This window comes from Dermacentor silvarum, chromosome 4 (assembly GCF_013339745.2).
Source record: "Dermacentor silvarum isolate Dsil-2018 chromosome 4, BIME_Dsil_1.4, whole genome shotgun sequence".
NCBI classification, from domain to species: Eukaryota; Metazoa; Arthropoda; class Arachnida; order Ixodida; family Ixodidae; genus Dermacentor; species Dermacentor silvarum.
The window spans coordinates 142,939,974-142,963,037 of record NC_051157.2 but is presented as its reverse complement, the minus strand read 5'-3'; the positions used below and the strand labels follow the sequence as shown (position 1 = coordinate 142,963,037).

Here is a 23,064-nt window from a genome sequence, read left to right as displayed (position 1 = left end):
AGGTGAAAATTATGTATTGAGGAAACTACATAATGCGTTGAGGCCGAGCAGATGTTTGCAGGATAATAGTATGTTTCTGCAAACTCAATCCCTCAAAATGTTCCCCTACAAGTAGCATTTCTACATACTAACGGAGCTTATGACAACATCGCCAGAGAATGTTCATGGGATATCCTCAATCACGACGCCATACATCACGATTTCGTGGAGCTGCTCAGGGACATATATAGGGACAACCGAGTACAAAAGGTATGTGAAGGGCGGAAATGCACAGATCTAATGAACATTCACCGAGAACTGAAGCACGGATATCCTCTTTCTCCACTGTTTTGTACGCTTTGTGTTAAGGGAATAGAAAGACGACTGGAAAACAGTAAATTAGATTTGATTTATCTTACGTCCTCAAGGGGTAGAAGGTGGAACAAAGGGTACCTGGCTAATATCTGCCGATGACATAGGGCTACTAGGGGACAACGCAAGAGCTTCACATAGACAATGGAATATGTGCAGCACCGAAACGACATACCTAAGCCTGAATTTCAGCCCATGCAAAATCGGAAATTATGTCGTGTAATGAAGAGACGAGTATTAATTCCACAGCAAGTCATACCCATTCTTCTTTCTGGGGTTTTACGTGCCAGCACCAGTTCTGATTATGAGGCATGCCGTAGTGGAGAGCTCCGGATTAATTTTGACCACCTGGGGTTCTTTAACGTACACTACAACGCAAGCACACGGGCGTTTTTGCATTTCGCCTCCATCGAAATGCGGCCGCCGCGGCCGGGATTGATCCCGCGATCTCGTGCTCAGCAGCGCAACGCCTTAGCTGACTAAGCCACCGCGGCGGGTACAAGTCATACCCATAGTCACACAATATATATACCTGGATGGATACATATAAGAAAGAAAAGACCTACTTAAATATTCCCAAAAATAATGTGAGGACGCAGGGGACACGGAATACAGCAATAATAAGACATGGAGCGCTTTGGGGCAACAACAAATGTGAAGGGGTGCGACAATTTTGGAAAGTAGCTATTGTACCAGCGCTAACGTTCTCGCATACCATTATAAGTCAGAGAAGCGCAGAGCAAGATAAATTTTGAAGAAAGACTCGGGAACATGGATGAAATGAAATGGGTGGCTATAGCGCACAGACATCCGTACCATAAAAGCGTGGGCACGCAGTGGAGGAAGAGGTCAGAAAAGTTGGCTACGAAGTACAGAGTAATTTCATGTGCAAAGAGAAAACACGGAGTCAATAAAAAGTAAGTAGAAGACACAGAGCCGGTAAATTAGATGCAAAGGGCGGAAACAAAAGAATATTAAAATTTACAGATATGGTACGAAATAAATCAGGAGGGACTATCAGTACGACAACACAAAGTGTTGTGCCTTGTTATTTGAGGCACTAGCTGGCTACGGGAGGGGAAAAAATCCACGCGGAAGCAAATTTTCGGAACCGGATGAGGCATGTGCCTATAGCTGCAAAAGTCCGGAGATGAATCGGCACATTGTAATACAATGCCAGGATATTCACTCACAAGGAATGGTAGGGCCAAGGGAATGTCCACCCCGTTTGGAAGGAGATGCCAATAGAAACCAACATCTGCCGTACACGTCTCCACTAACCCGATATTCCGCAAACGGTAATGCGTTCACGGGCAAGTTCCAACTCCGTTATTTCTCCTTGCAGGGTTACCCGTTCAACCCGTGCCTGACCGAAGCTCAGTACAAGGAAATGGAGAAGAAGGTCAGCTCTACACTCACCTCTCTCAGTGGCGAGCTCAAGGGCACCTACTACCCGCTCACGGGAATGAGCAAGAAGGTTCAGCAGCAGCTCATCGACGACCACTTCCTGTTCAAGGAGGGAGACCGGTTCCTGCAGGCGGCCAATGCCTGCCGCTTCTGGCCAACAGGAAGAGGCATCTACCACAATGACAACAAGACCTTCCTCGTCTGGGTCAACGAGGAGGACCACCTCCGTATCATCTCCATGCAGAAGGGAGGGGATCTCAAGCAGGTAAGGACCACTCTATGCGTCATGATGGCGCACAGTGCATGAAGTCTATAGCACTTGGTATAATATAAAACCGCCCTTGCGAGCAAACATGTTCTGCGTAACGAAAAAGTCTGTATCGAACTCTTAGTGGTACTTTCCACTGCCGACAACACTTCATGCCGCCGAATTTTGTTGTATGCGGTTGTTTCTTATGTGACAGAACTGCTGCTACGTCAAGGCGGAAATGTTTAGCAGTCGCGCATAGCCTGTGCCTACACAGCCTTTCTGTGCAATATGTCAAACGCTATAACGACTTTTGATATTGCTACACTTCCATCGTCATATAGTGACAATAGCCCTCGGGGGTAACCAGGCATACTTCGGGTATCTCGTACAAAACGCACTCCATGTAAAGCAACGTAGTCTGCTGAACTTTAACTCGATTTCAACGTGCCTCTGTAATTTTGTGTAAATGCCTATAAGCCGTGAAGTGATCGTTAGGGCCCTGCTCTGCAGCCAATGCACCTTCTTCACATACATGGACATAATTCCGGTCGTCAACGTGTTTTTCCTCTGCGTTCCGTTCAGGTCTATGGCCGTCTGGTCAAAGCTGTAAAGGAGATCGAAAAGAAGCTGCCCTTCTCCCGGGATAACCGCTTCGGGTACCTGACCTTCTGCCCAACCAACCTGGGCACAACCATCCGTGCCAGTGTGCACATCAAGCTGCCTAAGCTGGCCGCCAATAAACAGAAGCTGGAGAAAATTGCGGCCAAGTACAACCTACAAGTGCGAGGTACGTCTGTGTCTCACTTCGGCACGACGCGATCAAGCGCATTTTACCGAGACTTGAAGCGTTCGTTTCATGTTTTACTGGTCGTCCGCTGTAGCAGCTTCTCAAAGAAAACAAGCAAATGATTGCACAAGCAGCGTAAACGCTGTACTCAGTAGCAAGCTTCACAGCTATCTCGCACAGCCTCGCATGGACTTCTAATAGCAAACGAACCTCGGACACAAATGACCAGTGCAATTGAGGGCTTCCAGCTTGCTAAACGTCAATATAGCATATCAACAATCTAAACACAAAAGTGCCACACAAAAAGCCTTCGGCTCCCACCAGTTGTCCATCATGCTAAATGGCACTTAAGACACGTTTATTTCTAAGTGCCTCCAAGGAACGGCATTAACATGTGTGTTCGGCGTCACAATGGGAACAACCTTGGAATTTAGAAATTAGAAACATAGAAATTCTATTGATGTTTATGTACATGTCACCGCGTGATTTTGTAACATATCGGGCTTTGGTACCCGCACTAACAATCGCTGCCTGAACGAAAGAAGGAATCAAAAAAGTAGTAGCACTCGTTAGTTCTATTTACTGTGGTTACTACAACGTTAACAGTTAGCTAATGCGAAGCTTTCATTGCATCTTGAACTCATTTTACGAGTACCGGCTGCTACTAGCTGCTGGCTTGCCGGTTAGACACCCGCCGACTACGACCTGCAGCACTGCACACTAGATCACTGCACATTATGCATTATGCCCCTATGCTACACTGGGGCCCCACTAGTTCCATTTACTTGAATGCGACAAGTGACGCGTCGAATTTCTAGCGCATCGCATTCATGTGAATGAATGCGATGCGCATGTGAATGAATGCGATGCGCATGTGAATGAATGCAATGCGCGTTTGCCGTCAGGTGTAACGCCAAAATGTGGGCCGATCCGGGGGGTAGTGTACAAAAGGTACAAGCGCAATGACACATACCCTTGTGAACTAGCGAAGCTATTTAAGCTCGAGGATGGTCCATCGAGTGTACGCCGCAAAACCTCCGCCTGGCGATTACGTAACCATGCGTCGCCTAGCAACGCTTCACCCCAGCTGCGCCGACCACACCGAGCCTTGCCACAGCTGCGTGAGCCGTGACTTCATCGTGCACGTCACATCGCTTCGCCTTAGCTTTGCCGAGCCATGATGTCACCGCGCTGTGCGGAGTGGTTGCCGCGGCTGCGCAGAGGCGGAGCTAAGCCGTGACATCACTGTGCCGACCCAAGGGATATATAGCTCCGCGTCGTCGCCACGACGATACAAAAGCCCCGTCGTCTCCGCGCTAAGCACATCGCGGCGAAGATGGGGCGCCCGAAGAAGAGGAAGCGCGGAACGAAAGCCGCCACGCCGCTGCTCGAGAGCGAGTGAAACGACTTCGATCCGATGCCGAGTATCGCGCCGCCGAAGCGGCGCGATACTCGTTGGCGATTCGCAGAAGATCCGGAGTTACGAGCCCGCTAAACCGAACAAAAGCGTTAGAGCGTCCAAAAGCGTCCACATGCTTTAATGACCGAGTTTTCATTGCTTCTTGGGCTGTCGATGATTCCGGGATGATCTTGTGCAAAACGTGGCCGAGTCTCGAAGCTTAACCTCGCAAAAACTTGGCCGAACTGAGATAAAGCTAGGTGGGGTCACCAGCTTCGCTGTTTGCCAGCTCTTCACACCACTAGTGCAAAGCTGCCCCTAATTTTTTTTTCCATTTCACCCCCATTGAAATGCGGCCACCGCGGTCGGCTTTTGATACCGCGACCTCGTGCATCTTGGAAACGACGGTTTCGACTTTAGCCTAGGTTGTTTCATAGATAGAAACATACATACATACATACATACATACATACATACATACATACATACATACATACATACATACATACATACATACATACATACATACATACATACATACATACATACATACATACATACATACATACATACATACATACATACATACATACATACATACATACATACATACTACATACATACATACATACATACATAGGTACAATACATAGGTACATACTACATACATACATACATACATACATACATACATACATACATACATACATACATACATAAATACATACATACATAATACATACATACATCACTATGTAAGGAACGAAGCGACTGCGCGTCCGCCGGTAGCGGTTTATTGAACCGACTGCTCAAAGATGGCGCTAGCGCGAGCCTTTTTTTTTTTCACGCGTTCTCTCCTCTTCGTCGTCTTCAGTTTTCATCACACTCCCGCGGCCGCGCTGCACGTGTGCGCCTCCAGGAGGTAAAGCCGCTGTATGGGACGTCGCACTTGCTGGCCGTTCGATAGTAGTATCAGGAAGGACCGCGCAATACCGTCTCTTCCTTGAAACGCCTTAACGACGCGGCCCATCTTCCATGCCATAGGCGGAGTGTTTATGTCCTCGACGACGACAAGATCGTCGGGCTTTAAGTTCGATGACGGCACAGGCTTGCTGTGGTGAGCAGAGCGCAGGAAAAGAAGGTATTCCTTCTTCCACTGCTTCCAAAGCCTGCGAAGCAGCTGTTCCCGATGCCGAGCTCGTCGTCGAAGGTCAGGCGCGTCAGCAATAAGAGCGGGGTTTTCTTGTTCTGTTGGCAAAGTGACGAGACGCTTGCCGACTAAGAAGTGTGAGGGCGTCAAAACTTCTGCGGATGTGACGTCATCCTCCAAGTAGGTGAGCGGACGGCAGTTAACTGCCGCCTCAACTTCAGCAAGCACGGTGAGTAGCTCGTTGTAGCTCAAGCTGCTCCGTCCCAGGCAACGCTTCAGTGCATCCTTAATTGTGCGGATTACACGCTCCCAGAAGCCTCCCCACCACGGCGCACATTCAGCAATAAAGCGCCATTGGATTCGGTGAGAGCTGGCATAGTCTTGAACGTTGTCTTTGACAGGGGAGCACAAATGCTTGGCGCTGCAGCGGAATGTTTTCGCGTTGTCAGAGTGCACGATAGCAGGAATTCCACGTCGTGCTGCAAAGCGTCTGAAGGCTAGCAAAAATGCTTGCGCTGTCATATCTGTGGTGAGCTCCAGGTGTACTGCCCTCGTCACAGCACAAGAAAAAACAACGATGTACACTTTTACAGTGGATGGTAATTCAGCACGACAATAGAGTGGCCCGCAGAAGTCAATTCCCACCACTTCAAACGGTGTTGCTTCACTAATTCTTTCCCTTGGCAAGGGTGCTACAGGGGCAGCTTCGGGAAGTAGGCGCCGTCGGCGGCATGCTAAGCACGCTTTCAGAACGCGCTTCACTGTGCGACGCCCCTTGAGGATCCAAAAGCGTTCCCGAAGGTCCAGGAGGGTGAGCTGAACTCCTCCATGTAGGAGCCTTACGTGTGTTGCATCAACCAAGAGGTCGGTGAACCGGTGATCTGAAGGAAGCAAGATCGGATGCTTCAATTCCTCTCGGTCGTTAAGCTGCTGCAGTCGGCCTCCTACACGAAGTAGTCTGTCACGGTCGAGAAACGGCTGTAGCGTCAGCACACTGGAGGTGTTGGGAACTCGTTGTTCTTCCTCCAAGGCCTTGACTTCGATTGCGAATGCGGAGTGTTGGACATGCCTCAACCAATACATCTCCGCCTGGTGCAACTCTGACGCCGTAAGTGGTCCGGTACAAGATGGCATGTTCTGCGAAGCGTTCCGACGAAACCGCATGATCCAAGCCGTTACTCGCAGTAATCGGGAGAGGCGTCCAAAGCTTGCAACCTCAAGCAATGGCTCGTGTGGGGGCGACGAGAGTACCACTACTGCGGTGGGGCAAGCGGATATCTCTTCACTGGTCTCGCTAGAAAGGGCCTCCGGTGAAGGAGCAGAACAAATATTCGCAGGCCATTGCAAATGGGGCTGTGACAACCACGTAGGACCGGTCCACCAGCAAAACTTGCGCGTCAATAACTGGGCTGCTACTCCACGCGTGAGCAAATCTGCTGGGTTGTCGGTGCCTGCACAGTGCCTCCAAGAATACCCCGAAGTCAAGCGTTGGATTTCGAGAACACGGTTTCTCACGAAAGTCTCCCAACGTCTCGCGTCAGCAGCAATCCAGTGTAGGGCTATCGATGAGTCGCTCCAAAACACGCCCTGACAGCTGGATGTCTCTGGAATTCCTCGGAGGTAGTTCCAAAGCCTGGCAGCCAACAGGCACGCAAGCAGCTCTAGGCGTGGCAGCGAGGTAGTCTTCAGCGGTGCGACCCTGCACTTGCTCATGAGCAGCTGAACCTTAACTGTTCCTCCTCTGATCTCGTAGCGCATGTAGACGGCTACGCCGTATGCCAGTGGGCTTGCATCGCAGAACAGGTGAAGTTCAAACGGTGAAATCTGTCGCGGATTGTGACAGATGACGCAGCGTGGAATTCGCAGCGAGGAGAGCGTTGGTAGTTCGGATGTCCAGCCTTCCCACTGTTTCTCGACGTCTTCCGGTAATGGCTCATCCCACGGTGAGTTCCTACGCCACAGCTGCTGGAACAATAATTTCGCTCGAATGATGAACGGAGCCATAAGACCTAAAGGATCATAGATTCTTGCGAATGACTGCAGAATGGTGCGTTTCGTGGCTGAGTGCGCAGCGACATACTCGGAAACGGCTTTGGTGGTAAGCACGATATCGTCAGCTTCGCGGTCCCATACTAAGCCAAGCAGCTTTGTTGTTGCTTTGGCTTCTCCAATGGTGTCGAGAGAAGTGTTGTCCTTCAGGAATTGATGGCAAAGAACGCTGGAGTTGGAGCACCACTTTCTCAACTCCATACTTGCATCTGCTAAGATGGCTAATGCAGCACGGTAGAATTCGAGGGCCTCTTCTTCAGTGGAAGCTCCTATGACGAGGTCGTCCACGTAGAATGATGTCTTTAGGCGTGTAGCTATTATTGGCTGAGCCCTTTTCCACATTTCGAAGTGATGCTGCAAAGTAGCAGATAGAAGGAAAGGGCTAGACGACGCTCCGAAGGGCACACGAGTCATTCGCCATTCGACGATGGAAGGTATTTTCCCCTCGTCGCCGGGCAGTCGGTCAACCCATAGAAAGCGGAGAGCGTCGCGGTCTTCAGGTCGGATTGAAATTTGAAGGAAAGCCTTCCGGATGTCCGCTGTCAGGATAATTGGGTTCATCCTGAACTGTACAAGCAGTTGCAAGAGCTCGGCACCAAGTTTCACCCCTTTGTCCAAGATATCGTTGAGCGATGACTCGCCCCGTTCATGGGAAGAGGCGTCAAACACTACGCGTATCTTCGTAGTGATAGCTTCCCGACGGATGACTGCATGGTGCGGAAGGTAGTAAACCGTCGCTTCGGGTTCTCGAGAGGTGTCGACACGTTCGGCGTGACCTTCTTTGAAGTACTCACTGATGGTGCGGTCATACTCCTGGAGTAGCTCCTGTTGTCCGTCGAAGCGCTGAAGCTGGCGTCTGAGCCGGTTTTCGGCGACACTTCGATTGGTGCTAGTCAGTCTTCCCTGGTGCCTTATCATCAGAGGAACCACGTAACGTCCAGCTTCCTTGTGCACGTACTGTGTGAACTGAGTCATTGCCGTTTGGTCACAAACTCCAGCGGTATCCTGAGGGTCGGTTATCCCTATTGCATCGAGTCGCCACATCTCCGTCGGGTCAGCAATGTCAGGTTCGGCTTGCCCATTCCGCTCACACGCAAGGAATAGGGCAGATGCGCTGCAGTTCCAATTAGGCAAGGCATTGGCGGGCCTTACTGGGTAGACGCCTTGCACTAGCCAACCGAAGACCGTCTCAACCGCGCATAGATCGCTGCGTAGACGTTCTATTCTTCCGGTCACTATGCGCCAATAGCAATCTGATCCTATAAGGACACTGATTGTCGGTATCGGCCGATCGCCCAGTCGATTATCATCTGCGACAAACATCTTGCGTTCACGCAACTGTGCGAGGAGATCTGGTCCGATGGCTGGAGTCTTCACGGTGCAGACTTCCGGTACCTCCAACGCATCTACGGTGACGCTACGTGAGTCGAACCGACTATGAAGTTCGAGCTTGACACTTCGACAGCTGTAAGGGCGGGAACACTTAGAAGTGCCAAACGTCCAGAGAGAGAGGTCTTCTGTCCCGAGGGAAGGCAGGTCGAGCCTTTTGGACAGGTCGCGTCGAATAAAGGTTCTCTGGCTGCCGGTGTCAAGCAGTAGTCGAACTAACACGGAATTGTGTTTTCCGGACGCCCAAACTGTGGCCGTTTGCATCAAGACAGGTGCAGACATATCACTACTAGCTGGAGCACTTGTCACTGGCGGCTTGACACTTTTCGTTGGATCATGGTGGACAAGTGGATCCCTGCTCTCCGGAGACGGGTAGTTGCGATCTTGGTTCCATATGGCGCAAAGTACGGAAAGGTGACGTTTCGAGCATAACTTGCACTTGATCCACGCGGCGTTGCGGCACATTCGTGCTACATGGCCCTCTCTGCCACATTTAAAACAACAGTTCTTTCCAGCAAGCCGGCGTCTGATCTCGTGGGCTGACAAAGTGGCGTGGCAGTCCTTTATGGTGTGGTCACGGTCATCACACAGTACACAGCAGGGATGCTCGTTCGATGCTGATCCTGCGGCCAAGGCTAATGCTGACGGTACCGGCGGTGGTAGACAAGGTCGGCACCGCCCTTGTCCCGCGGAGGTAGTTTTCGGTAGGCACCTTGAACGGGAGGCGTGGCTCTCTTCTCTGCTCTCGACTTGCACCTGCAGGAACTTCATGACCTTTCTCACCTCCTCTTGCCGCGACCTCGGAGTAGCCCCGTCATCGGGCTCAGTCTCCTTCATGCGTTGACGGTAGAGAATAGCGATATCTTCGGGAAGCGATCGCATAAGAACGCGATGAAGGATGACCGCGTATTCTGACGCTGGAACGCCGAGGCTGTCGAGGCAGCTTGTACGAAAGTGCACCTCTTCGTAGAGTTCCCGCAGCTGCGATACTTGAGAAGAGCGATCAATGGGCGCAATGGCAAGTAAACAGTCGATGTGGTCGTCAACGAGGGCGGTATGACGGCCGAACCTCTCTTGGAGCAATTTCACTGCTACAGCGTAGTTCGCTTCCGCCAGACGCACACCTTCGATTGCACGCTTCGCTGTTCCGGTTAAGTATGATCTTAAGTACGAAAATTTCTCGATGTCGGACAGCTCGCGGTTGTTATGGATCGTGGCCTCGAAATGTTCCCAGAAGCCCTGCCACTCGCGAAGTTCACCGGAGAAAACGGGTACCTGTAGTTTCGGTAGGGCAACTCGGTGTAACGGTGCTCGGGAACTTGCTTGAGTGGAGACGCCTTGGGGTGGCGGTGTCGCTCAGAACGCTCTGTGTGGCGCTGTCTCCGGCTCTTGCAGCAGAATTCAGAATGAAGCGGACCCGGCTCATGGTGTTGCGGATCTTGTCGTGGTACTCCAGAGCGACGGTGGCTTCCGCCTCATACTCGTCACCATCGTCCATGAGGTCGGCAATCATCTCGTTGAGCGCTGCTAGTGCCGAGTCCTTGTCCTGCAGGTCATCCAGAATAACTTGCAGGTCGGATGGCGAAGGATGCTCGGCTTGTAGCGCTTCGGTAGCGGACGAGATGAGCCTTGTAGCAGCGGCTCGAAGTACGCCTCTGCTGCGTCGCAGTCGATCCATCGTCGGTGCAGGACGCCAGTCGTCTCCCGGGTTTCACGGCACCATAAATGTAAGGAACGAAGCGACTGCGCGTCCGCCGGTAGCGGTTTATTGAACCGACTGCTCAAAGATGGCGCTAGCGCGAGCCTTTTTTTTTTTTCACGCGTTCTCTCCTCTTCGTCGTCTTCAGTTTTCATCAGTTACATCATTGTGTTGTGCATAGTAATTACATAATAGGCACTAACTGAAAGGAGCTTTTGATTGCTGGCTTTAGGTATGAATAATAAAAATAACCCATTTATACCCACCTTGCAGCTGCACCCAAGGATAATGTCAGCAGACAGAACTATGAAATGACTATCCAGGCTACTCCAGGTAATCTTTTTTTTCTTCCTTTTTTTTGGTGCGTGCATGTGTGTGTGTGTGTGTGTCTGTTCTAGGTGGGTGGGTGGCACAAGGTAGTGGGAGGGGTCCATCGTGCTCCATAATCATAAGTAGTCAATAATTGTAAGTTTGATGAGGAACAGGAAAAGTTCCCCATTTTCTTCTTTTCCATGTTATAGGTCACCCACTGTAATGACGTAGTGACTTTTGTGTTGCGCTGCTAAACCCGAAGGCACAACGTCAAATCTCGGCCGCTGTGACCACATTTCGATGAGGGCAAAATGCAAAAGAACCCTAGTACCATGCATTGGGTTCACATTCAAGGACCCCAGGTGGTAATAATTAACCTGGAGTCCACCACTACGGCATGCCTTATAATCATATAGTGGCTTTGACACATAAAACTCCAGAATTCAATTCATTTTTATCTTGAATATCACCTCAGGTGTGGCTTATGTGACTCCTTGAAAACAGTTCACTATGTTGGTAGTGTGCCAGCGACCCAGGTTGTCTGTTTTTGCACGTATCCAGTCCACTCAGTTACCTTTATTGCAACTCCACTTTTCTGTAATATAACGCTATGAGAACCATTTCCTTCTTGCAAGCCTTTCGTTTTCATGAGAGGATAGAATAATAGAAAACTAGTTGATGCATGAAGGCAGTTTGAATGAGCATGGCTTCTACATAATGAGGCAACATCCTTAATTGATTGACATCACTTGCTGTGTCAGATTGTACTGGCATATTGTATAACTTTAGCTCAATAAAGATGGGGCATACAGTAAGCAGCCTGCAAACCAGTAGTATGTTGGATGTTGTATTCGTGTTGATTATCTGTCCTTGCTGCAGTTCCAATCTCGCTGCACTAAAAGCTCCAATGTGAAAATGTTGTTTGGCTTTATTTGTGATGATGAAGATGATGCTGATGAAAACATTTTAAGGCACTAAAGGCTTAACAGGTGGAGAGATGATGCCACACTGTAGAATATAAACCCTTGCGGTTGAATTGGTGTGCATGGGCAGATTCTGCATTTTGATTCAAAGTTAACTTGGTTGATTTGGGGCCACATATAGTCCATTTTTCTAGTGCACTTTGCTGCAAACATCCCAGCTTCACATGCAATATTGTACCAAGTTTACAAAGGAAATATATCTCGCTTGTGCAGAGCAACAAGAAGCTTATTTGAGTTGACTACTGAAATTTGTCTTGTGTCTCACTAGCTCACCCACCACTATGCAACTTCACAACTTGTGGCCTTGATGCCATGATGCCTTGATGCATACAAGCATTTATTGGCCAGATGTCTTCTCCTAAGTTCACATGCTATTTGATGCCTGTGGTTGAAAGGATGTTACACATCTGCCACCATGGTCGTGAGTGGACTGGCTAGCACTCTCAGGGCTAGAGCCTAGTAAACATACGTAAATGTGTATGGGAGGATGGCCGCCGCTGTAGCTTATTGGCGGAGCATCACATGCCCAATGCAGAAGATGTGGGTCCGGATCCCGCCCGCTGCAAGTTGTCTTTTTGTCCACCTTCATTCCTATTTCCCCTATTACTATCTCTACATTTCAATTAAAAAAACTGTTAATTTTCCCCATTCTTTCCCTGGCTTCATTGTGTTTTGGCTTCATGTGGATGTAATTCATTAAAAATTGAGCTCCTTGGTTCCCCCTTATTCTTCTCACCCACAACTTGTGCAGACTCTCTGGATGATTGTGGGCTTCGATACTTCCTGGCGGTGCGTCACCACACATACCTCCTGCGGTGCCTGCCGTTGGCACAGCGGGCGCAGCTGCAGCGTCAAGGCCTGGGACCTCACTTCCTGGTCTGGGCTTTCCACTCGGAGACCCAAGAGGAGCTTGCACAGCTCATCCCCGCCCTACAGAAGCCCACTCTTCGTTGGTCCGAGCTTAGGGAGCTTGGCATCGGCTGGTGGGTCCGCTCCAACCAGCTGCTAAGACGCATCATTGAAAAAGTAAGTTGCTTTGCTGTGCTGGCCCAGTTGGCATTTGTAGCTGCAGTGTACAAAACTGACATTGCAAGAAATGGGTACCAGAAAAGATCAGCCGGAAAAGACCCCGAGGTGCAAGCAGCAGAAATTCTCATCAGTCTTGCTTACATCTCGCCGGTTCTTTCACCTGCAGCAGAGCACAAGGTCATGGTTTCGATTACTGGTGGCTATGGCTGCATCAGTGTGTTTTTCTGATGGGAAAGCAAACATTTTTCTAGCATTTCATAGAGCACACACATGACCTGTAAAGACTAGCAACTTGGAAGAGTGCCACATGTTTTGGTGATATTATGAGTCCAGATGGGGAGGTGATGGTAAGTATTCAGCTGTGATAGGGTATTCTGGAGAGGTCAGGATTGAGAGAGTAGACGGTCGAGCTGTTGTTGCAAGAATGGGGCACACTGTACGTACTATATAAAACTTGTGCTACAAACCAAACTTTTTTGGAGATGCCGGTGAGAGCTCCATAAAGAGTTATTTACTCGGAGATAGGGCTGGTGAGACAGGGACAGCCGAAGATAGGGATGGTAACTCTGTAGAAGTCAAAGTGACGGAGTGGGACTTTCGTGCCTGAATGTATCCACATCCATAGCAGGTCCCCAAGGAGAACAGCTGCTAGGCAATAAACCAGTGTAGGTAAGTAAGGGAAGTTAGCAAAATGGATTTGCAGTCTTGAAAGCAGGATTTGCCGTGAGGCCCTCCTTTTTTCCGGTTTTTGAGCATGGCATTCTTGTGCCTCAGAGGTTTGGCACCCTCTAGAGAGAAGCGGAATTGGAAGTCATTGTGGGGGTGCACTGGCCGTTAGGTTTTCTCTCTCTCAATACGTAAACCTGCATAAGTGCCGACTGTGCTGGATCTTCTAATGTTGCTTCTTTTCGCATCGACTGATAGTTTCTGCATCTTTCTTGTTCTGAAAAGTTTATTACCACGGAACTTTTTACAGCCAAGCACAAATTTGCAAGTTTGATTTCTGCCACTGTGACTGCGTTCCAATAGGGGGCTGAATGCAAAGGCACTAGGGTACATTTAGGTGTACACTAAGGAAACCACAAGGGATCAAAATTTATCCGAAGTCCTCCACTACAGTGTCTCAAGGCCCAGACATTGCTTTGAAATGCTTTGGGCTCACTCTACGTCTTCCCACGAGGCATCGGTAAATCGCCCCAATAAGGGGGCTTCTTGACGCGGAACCCACCGCAGGTTTGAGCACCGAGCCTAGAGGCCTGGCTGGCTCTTGCCGGGTGTGTGGAGCTCTCTTCCAGGAATACGAGACATCCAGGACAGTTCATGCATTTATTGCCTAGAACACTATGCCAGTAAATACAAAAGTACACTTAAACGCACGAAGCACACTCAGCGCCTGCAGATCCCGATGGCGGGGGAAGGCAGGTTCTGTGCTGCGTTGAACAATGGTTCGCACATGCGGGCCGAGATGTGTTCGCAGACACAACCTAGCGCTTTCTGCCACCGACTCTGGTCAGCGACGGTTCGGACACATAAAATGCGACGCACCGAGCACCTGCGACTGCCGAAAGGGCGGAATGCAGAGCCACTCAGCAAGCCACTCTCACGTAAGCTGATAAAGCAAGTGAGTGTCCCAAGGCGGGGGCATTGAGGACACAAATAGATGGTCGCTCACATACCTTGCCGCTTGCCTCTCGTGACCGGCGCTCGTCCTTCCCACTGCTTGACTCCCCCGTGCACCGTGACAACGCTGCCCAGTAAGGGCTTCTTCTCTACATCACGCACCACGACCCATTTGGAGGGCCACATAGCATGACGACGCCGGGATGCAGCCTCGGCGCCCGGGAATACGCGTGGAGTCGAGGGACAGGCATTGAGGGGATTTCCTCGCACTACGAATGAACCCGAAGCTGGAGGAACAGCAACGACTGTGCTCGGCAGACTACAGGAACTAGCACAATGTTAAACCCTGTTAATCAATTGATCATATAGCAGCTTTGAAAGCAAGTAGGTGGGCTGCTGTTGTATTTGGAGGAGGTTGGCATTGTGCATTATTACTTTCCATTTCAGCTGGCCAAAAGTTCCTTCCAGGCTAAGCAGAACCCCTTGGATGCTGCTCTTTATTATATGGCAATGAAGAAGAAAACAGTCTTGGCTGCGCTGTTCAGGTATGGGACAGATGTAGTCTGGAGAGATCACGTTTGATATTTTTGGCTCCTTATGCAAACAGATCTTCTGCTCATTGTGTTATTTCAGGAGTGTGAATGACAAGCGGATGTCTGACTTCTTCCAAAATGACTTTTCTCAAGACCGTTGGAGAAAAGCGGCACTCAAGAATGCCTATGTGCTGCTTGGGAAACAGCAGTTTGAGTACGCTGCAGCTTTCTTCCTCTTGGCCAATGCTGTGAAGGACGCTGTGCAGGTAACCTGACTTTTGATACTGCTAGAAAAAGTAAAGTTACTTTATATATATGCTTAATTATTATTATTGTCTGGGCTTGTGAAAGTATTCAGTATTTTTGAATATTCGATCAAAAATTATGCCATTCGGTATTCAATTCGACTTGAATTTCAGTATTCTTAGTTTTTGAAGTTGTCGAAACGAACAAATATGCATATTTTTCAACATATAAGCCACACCCCACTCCAGAAAGAAGAAAGAAAAAGAGAGAGAAATGCCTATAACCCAAGGAAATAACTGCACAGAACGGCCCATTTTTTCGCAATAAAAATGTCTCCCATCACAGATGCAGGAATCATCCATGTCGTTAAATTCAGCCAGCTGCCCTGTTCACCACCTCTTCGGCGACGCTGATGGCGAACTTTGCCGGAAGGTTGTTTCACTGGCAGTGCGGGACCATGCTGCCCGTGGACCCACACCATGAGGTTAAATTTGCACTGCTGTGAAGTCACACATCAAGTCGAAATTTGCATACAACACACACCCCGATTTTACTGTTGAAATTTCTTTCGCCTGTGCGCTTGCATAACAGAACACATTAATCGTGTGTAGAGGGAAAAGCAGGGATCTGAATTGCACAACACAGCATTAACTGCCGCCATCGTTCAGTCAAGGTAGCACTTCACAGCATCACAGCATTTTAAGTAGGCTGAAGCACAAAAGTCAGTAATAGCTCATAGACAAATTTTCTGTTCTACTGTAATTGTAAGAAATGTTTAAATTGCTTTCTTGCATGAAAATATCTGAATAAAGGCACTCTGAAAGTAAACTGACTCCAGAGAAGAACCTGTCTTTTCTTTGGCAAGTAAAGAACAAACTTTTTTAAATTAAAAGTTTTATTCAAATCCCACAACTATTTGAACTGTTTGCTTCAAAATTGTTCAGCACCTATTATTGTTCACTTCGTCTTCTCTTTACCAAAAAATTTATATTTGCACAAGCCCATTATTATCATTTTTTATAAGGAAAGTAACATGAGTGTCAATATGAGGCTCAACAATGTACCACTGTTGTTGCTTGCACAAGATGCTGACTGGAAATTAGTTGATTCCAAACAAATTCTGCAGAAATCTGAAAGGCAGAGCCAGTTTCATAAAAATTTGGAGGACGCTTAAGCTTCGCCTTTAAGAGTGGAACGCGATAGCATTCAAAGATCCCTGAATGCATGTCAGGCTTCCCGGCAACTGCAGCTTTCTTTTTTTTTACCTTCGCCTCTGCGCGTAGCTGCCGTTTTACGCTGCCGAGGAGGCGAGGGCCATCTGGATGGCGTTTTTGCAAGTAACCTATTCGGACGCGCCGCTGTTGGTATGGTAGAAATGCTGAAGAAGGGGTTTGTGTTTTGAGTTTCGTCGTAACAAAAATTATGTTTTCACGTTCATTCAAATTACAATCCGACGCTATCATGTCTGTAGTTCGTGGTTAAGTCATACTTTACGATTTTTCTGACGTGTTTTACTTTGAGAAATTCGATTCTGTTCACTAACGCTTCTGCACCACTCGGAGGGCCTGCGTGGTCGGGGTGGGTCGGGATGATTTTGTCAGCCATGGGTGGCGCGCCGGTGCCGATGCTGGATTTTCTGAGACACGGGGCTCTTAACGCTATCACATTAAAAAAGAACCTAGTTGTGTGGTTCAAAGGGAGTGAGATTTGCTTCATGGAATGCAGTCTTAACATCTGAGCAAGTTCATCTGTGTCGTGCTAGTGACAATCGCCAGACTGCTGACGTCAGTCACTTTGCAGATATTACTTTCGTTCTGCATAGATGGCTAAACCATTGGAAGTGGCATAACAAAAAGATGATTGTCAATGAACACACTCTTCAGCAGCTTAATTTTCAGGTCGTAATATCTTCAATGAATTGGTGGTGTGTGGGCATACTCTCAGACAACTTTCTATGGCAATGAAGGGAAAGCTACCGGGGTGGAGTTTCTGCACGTGTGTTACTGGGCCACGTATTTCCGCAGAGTTTGACAGTGCTTTCAATTTCTTGAAAAAGGTACTGAATCAGAGTGGCTTCCACGTGTGAAATTTACGCATGTGCCCGAATGGGAAGGGAAAAGCAGAAATATAAGTGCAGTGGTGTATTTTGTCTTATTTTTCTGTTGGAAATGAGATGGTTATGTTTTCTGGTTCCCCAGGTTAAACTAACGCAGATGAGAATGTAGGACTTTTTTTTTTAGAAGTGCTCTTACTTGTGTGCACTTTGCCTCTGCAACTTTTTCTTCATTGCCATACAAAGTTGCCTGCTAACAGAGTAGAAATATGACGCCATCATGGAACACCTGTAACTGCAGCTAGGCATTGTGATAATGTTATGCCACAGTAAAGTGAAAGTACCACTGAAAGAGAGATCAAGGAAATGGCACCATGAGGTGGATAGATGGGGACAGGTGTTAGTATGAGGCTCAACAACTCAAAGCACAGGAAGCTCTAAACAATGAATTGACCGTAGTTACTGCTTCGGCTGATTGACAGGTTTGCCTGAGCAAGCTGGAGGACCTGCAGCTGGCCATGGTGGTGGTTCGCCTCTACGAGGGCGACCTCGACTCTGTTCCTGAGCACCTACGGCGGCTGCTTGATGCCGAGGTTTTGGGTCAGCCTGAGGGTGCGGAAGGTCCATCCATGGAGCTGGCCCACCCAGATCCATTCCTGCGCTCTATGGCACTGTGGCTGCTGCAGCGCTACGAGGAATCACTCACCACACTGCTTCAGACACGTGTAGGGCAGGAGCACCACAGGATACACCAGGAGACGCAACATCTGTCTAGTAGTGCAGCTGGGCAGGCTGCAAATGCTAGTGACAAAGCTTCTGTCTCAGGTCCTCCTGCAGCTGATGACACTGGTGAGTGCAGTGACTCCATGTAGGACAGCAACCTGATGGTAGTTTCAGTGGGGCTTTTGTATACTGCCCGACGATATTGACAATGAAGTCATGGCTGTAATGCATTGCTCATCATTGCTGCTTCAAGTCAGTTACCACACCATTTTAGCTACTATAATGTCAGCACAGGGCCAGTGTGCCAATTTTATACCAGGCAATGACCATGCCGAAATGGGGGCTCAAATGGAATTCCTCGTATATGAAGTTAATCTCAGTGCTGGTTATGGCATAGGCAGTGTTTTGTGCTAAATGGAAACACACCCTACACAAATATTAGCTGCCATTTTGATAGATGGCCAAGAAATGTGGTGCCACCTATGGTCAACACGGGAGAAATAAGATGAGCCGTATTTGTTTGAGACATTGAAAGACACAAGCGTGATTAATGTTCAGGAGACAGATCGCTTATCCGGAGCAATCTTTAGCTGAACTTTGCTGACAGCTAAGCTTGGTCCTAAATGTGAATGGTTAAAGGCCAGCACTGTATTGGCTCATTGCAGCTGACCCCGGAGTATTCAACTTCTACCTCTACTGCGCACACACCCACTGGTGGTGCGACGCAACCTAGCCAAGTCCATGAGCATGCGCCGCAAGCATGGCCGTGCAGTGCTGCTGTCGGGCTTCAAGCCTGGCAGCACAGTGTCCAAGACACTGACACCAGGGGGTACAACCAGCAGCGACACCATTACAGCCCCTGGAGCGGCGACGTTCTTCACGACAAGCCATGCACACTTCCGGGCGGGCTGCCCACCCCTTGCCCTAGAGGTGCTGTCCACGACTGACCGAACTGTATTCTTGATGACAGTGGTAACGCCACGGCCGAGGAGGCTCTCCTGCCAAGAGGAAAGACTCTAATGGAGGGCCTCCATCAGGAGCTGTCAGCAACGGGCCTGTGCAGCAGAAAGCTGATGAATTTGATTGGAGGTAAGAACCCTGTCTGACTTCGCAGGGCCAGCTAATCAGACTGCATGAAATGTTTTATATTATAAGTATTTCTGCCAAGACATGGGACATGATGAATCTGTGAAACAAAGTAATTGTTGTATTGTCCTCATGTGGTAAAATTCTCCTTCCTCCATCTTTGACTTGTGTTTACTTATCAATATTTGCACTAATTTATGTTCATTGGACTATTTACCTTCCACTACTCCCTGCTTGTTTTAAATGAAAGAAAGTAAGCTTATGGGGGACTGTATATAATAGCCTGACAGAATTTATTGTGAGGCACCACACATCACAGATTAGTACAGGATGCATATCTCTGGTACAGCAGACCTCAGTATAATAAACATGCATATAACAAATTGTTAAATATACTGAAGTGAAGGCGAAAGCATTGAAACGATAGCAAGGTTTATGCTGCACTTGAGCTACTCAGATAGTGTTCTAACAATGCATGGATGCGACATGGCACAACAGAGCTCGCGAGACAGCTGCTGCTGTGCAGCAGGAACAGGGCCTTTGCAGATACCAATGTCTCACAACGTTGGTGCAACTGAGGAATGTCTGGCAGCAGCGTTACAGATGTCGCACCTTGATGGGGCATGAGATGAATTGACAGAAACCGCCGTCGTTTGTCAGTGCCGAATGAAAGATATTTTAGCTTAAAGTTTTTTGTCTGATTTGCTCAGACCAGTGCATGCACTACAGTGTGGCATGCACACAGCTGCCTAGTAGAAACACTAATGTGTGTGTGCATAGTGCTCTTACCAGCACCAAAAGGCAAAACACTGCCCTTGCTTTGCTGCAGAGCCAATTGAGTGGAATGCGACGGTTGTCCACCTACCTTAATTGTTTTTGCAACCAAAACCCTCCATGGTAGCATAGTTGCTTTGGCGTTGCACTGCTAAGCCCAAGGACGCGGGATCGAATCCAGGCCACGGCAGCAGCATTTCGATGGAGGCGAAATGCGAAAACGCCTGTGTACCGTGCATTGGGTGCACGTTACGAAAAAAAAAAAAATGCTTAAAGTGGTTAAAATTAGTCCGGAGTCTCCCACTATGGCATGCCTCACGTTATGGTTTTGGCATGTACAGCATTAGAATTAATATTTTTTCAACCGAACAGATTGCGATTCTATGGAGACCTTCTAACCGGGCAAGAACTGGCTGTGCATGCCCTCTTGAAACCGTGACAGCATGACTACAGCGGCAGTACCGACGGCACAAATGCACTTCGTGTCCATATAATTGCTATCACAAGCTGCTTACAAGGAATATCAGATATAAAGTAGGTGTTTTTCTATCGGGTGTGACTTAATTATAACGATGCTGGACTCACTCCTGGTATGATGGGGCCATGTGCATTTTTTTGCTCGAACCATGTCTTTAGTAGTATAGAAAAGTTGACTTTAGCTTTCGTGAGGTGAAACACCCAACAGATACAGTTTCTTGGGATAACTATCCATAGGTCGCGCCCAAAAATATATACCGCATTTGCACAATTAAAACGCACACGTTTTTTTAATAAAAAGTGGATTCAAATTTACATGTACATTTCAATCGTAAGTAATTCTACTTCACATGAAAAAGAAAACCCATTCTTACTTAAAAAGAGCTCAATGCAAGGTAGCTAGCCACACTGTCATCGAATGGACATTGTTTTTTTTTTATGCCTTGTTTTGTGGTCGCCATTTTCCAGTTTGCTGTACGCCAGTCATAGTGCGTCTGTGGTGGGTAGACAGCGAAAAGTGGGTGTCGTCGGACTCCAATAGTGACTTAGCTGCTAAGATTCAGCTGTGTGCATGTCTGTGTGCCTTTGTATGTTCCATAAAATCATTCAACAACTGTACGCTGTCGACTCGGGTTAGTTAAATGATGTGCGTGGTAGAATCAGCACCAAGTTATTTTTTTAAAATATTTGGTGGTAGTATAACTGCACGTTACAGTCGGGGGCGCTGTAGAATTGTGCAATACGGTAGTACACTGTCCATATTTTGGTCATTTATAATATATGTATATAGCCTAATTATTATGTCATCAAGACGTGTAGGAGAAGATGACAGCCAACTGCAGTCAGCAAAGGCCACCACTATGAAAGCACTCGTAGTAGAACATCTCCTGGGCAGTCTGTCCAGAATTAGCACATTAGTATGTTTTTGTTTCTCGCCACCAGTTTGCTCTGCAACTTGTATAGTGAATGTCAGTGTACCATGAATCAACGCCACAGTTGACTCTCATCCAAATCTGAAGGCATATTTTTCAACATATTGAGTTTTGTAGGGGATCTGTTCTCTTATCACAAACAGAACCGAAGCACTGTCACTGCCACGTCTTTTTATGACCGAAAATTGTAGGTAAAGTAATATAACTACTGCGATACTATGTATTTCACCTGTCAGTTTTGATTGTTTGTGTGGTCATTGCAGATTGCATAATTTCATCACCACTCATCAGGCTTCACATTGCCACAGTCATGCCGTGCACACTGTGACTTTATGAAGATAATCACTCTAGTCCCTAACCAAACTGAAATAAAGCTTGTTTCCATGCAAAGGCGGAAGATAATTTAGCTGAACCTTCAGATCTAAGCCCGAAGATGCAGGACAAAATCCCGGCCACGGCGACCACATTTCGATGGGGATGAAATGCAAAAACGTCCACATACCGTGCATTGAGTATGTTGAAGAATCCCAGGTGGTCGAAATCAATTTGGAGTCCTCCAATACGGTCTGCCTCAACCATATCATGGTTTTGGCATGTAAAACCCCAGAATAAATTTTGTTTTTTTACCCTTCAGATCTCGCCCTGTCTTTTTCATGGGGAAGCAAGGTGTATTTTTTATAGCACGTGCCTATGGAAAATGAGCTAGTCAATAGGCAGCTGATCACCTTTGTAATGTCTGTGACTCTTCGTCTGATGTATTCTTGAAAACTTTGTCACCAGTCAACCTCTGGCAAAGGCTCCACAAAAGGCAGAGGACTTTGATTGGAGCCAGCCTCTCAGCACGGGTGCGGCCACACAGAAGGCAGATGCATTCGACTGGAGCCAGCCCCTCAGCACAAGTGCGCCCAAGAACAAAGCGGACGACTTTGACTGGAGTCAGCCGCTGGCCAGCACTGCGGCCCCCAAGTCAGATTCTTTTGACTGGAACGAGCCAGCACAGTCCACTCCTCATTTTGAGAATATCAAGGGCTCAAAGCAGTTTGAAGAAGGCAAGTAAAGAGCACTGCAGTGCAGGCTCTTGCTACTGTGCATAGGTTAGCTACGAAAATTACTAGAGGCAAGCACTGGCACGGGAATGATGGGTGCAGTTACTATAGTACATAGATTTGTCTATCTTTGCGCTTAATGCAGTCAGACATTTCAGATCAGACATTTCACTTCAGACAAATTGAAATTTTCATGAAAGAAAATATTTTTTTAATGCATAAAGGCAATAATTTCCAAGAAACAATATTTTTTAATTCATAACGGCAATAAGCTTTTGCACACATGCGTAATTGTTCAGAATTGTTGCATTTTTGTTGAATATATCACCTTGCAAAGTCACAAAGCCGTTTGAAGCCAGAAGGACAAAGTTTATGCAATTCGTGTACTGCCTGCGATTATCATGCTAGCTGAAAAGCCACACTTGCAGCTCCCATAGAAACTAGCGCCAGAGTTCCTACGGTAATTTTTGTAAGAAACTGTGCTGCTGTGCTGTACCGGCATCATACAATAGTTAGTTCTTTTTTGCTGTCTGCCTTATTTACTTCATTCAATGCAACTCTCTCAATTGTAGCACATACCCTTTGACTTGTGAGCGGAAATCTTTTCTTCTTGCTCATGTCATCCACGAACAAGCATGGTGCACTTTGCATGCTTGTCATACAGGCTCTCACGTTTTCGTGGAGGCAGCAGCTTCTAGCAAGCCAAGGAAAAAAAAGAGAAATGCATGATTTGGTGTTCAGAACGTGCCCACTGATTGGCTTCCATGAA

At 47.8% G+C, this 23,064-nt stretch overlaps 2 protein-coding genes across 5 annotated transcripts in view; both read left to right on the top strand.

The window, feature by feature from the left end:
- The window catches only part of LOC119450695 (arginine kinase Lit v 2.0101), a 51,067-nt gene that overhangs the window by 17,050 nt on the left and 10,953 nt on the right, over positions 1 to 23,064 (top strand). The window contains exons 5-6 of one of the 4 annotated variants that reach the window (XM_049666143.1): positions 1,697 to 2,023; positions 2,591 to 2,795. The exons of 1 other annotated variant lie outside the window; for it this stretch is intronic. In XM_049666143.1, coding sequence (XP_049522100.1) covers positions 1,697 to 2,023; positions 2,591 to 2,795 — 532 coding nt within the window. The remainder of the gene's footprint in view (positions 1 to 1,696; positions 2,024 to 2,590; positions 2,796 to 23,064) is intronic. 2 more of the 4 variants (XM_049666145.1, XM_049666144.1) reach the window with 2 other exon arrangements.
- LOC125944797 (dmX-like protein 2) lies at positions 10,761 to 18,828 on the top strand. The gene is made up of 6 exons (XM_049666146.1): positions 10,761 to 10,814; positions 12,528 to 12,802; positions 14,873 to 14,970; positions 15,059 to 15,224; positions 17,740 to 18,106; positions 18,646 to 18,828. Exons 1-6 carry the CDS (start codon positions 10,793 to 10,795, stop codon positions 18,711 to 18,713), a joined length of 996 nt encoding a protein of 331 aa, XP_049522103.1. The 5' UTR covers positions 10,761 to 10,792; the 3' UTR covers positions 18,714 to 18,828.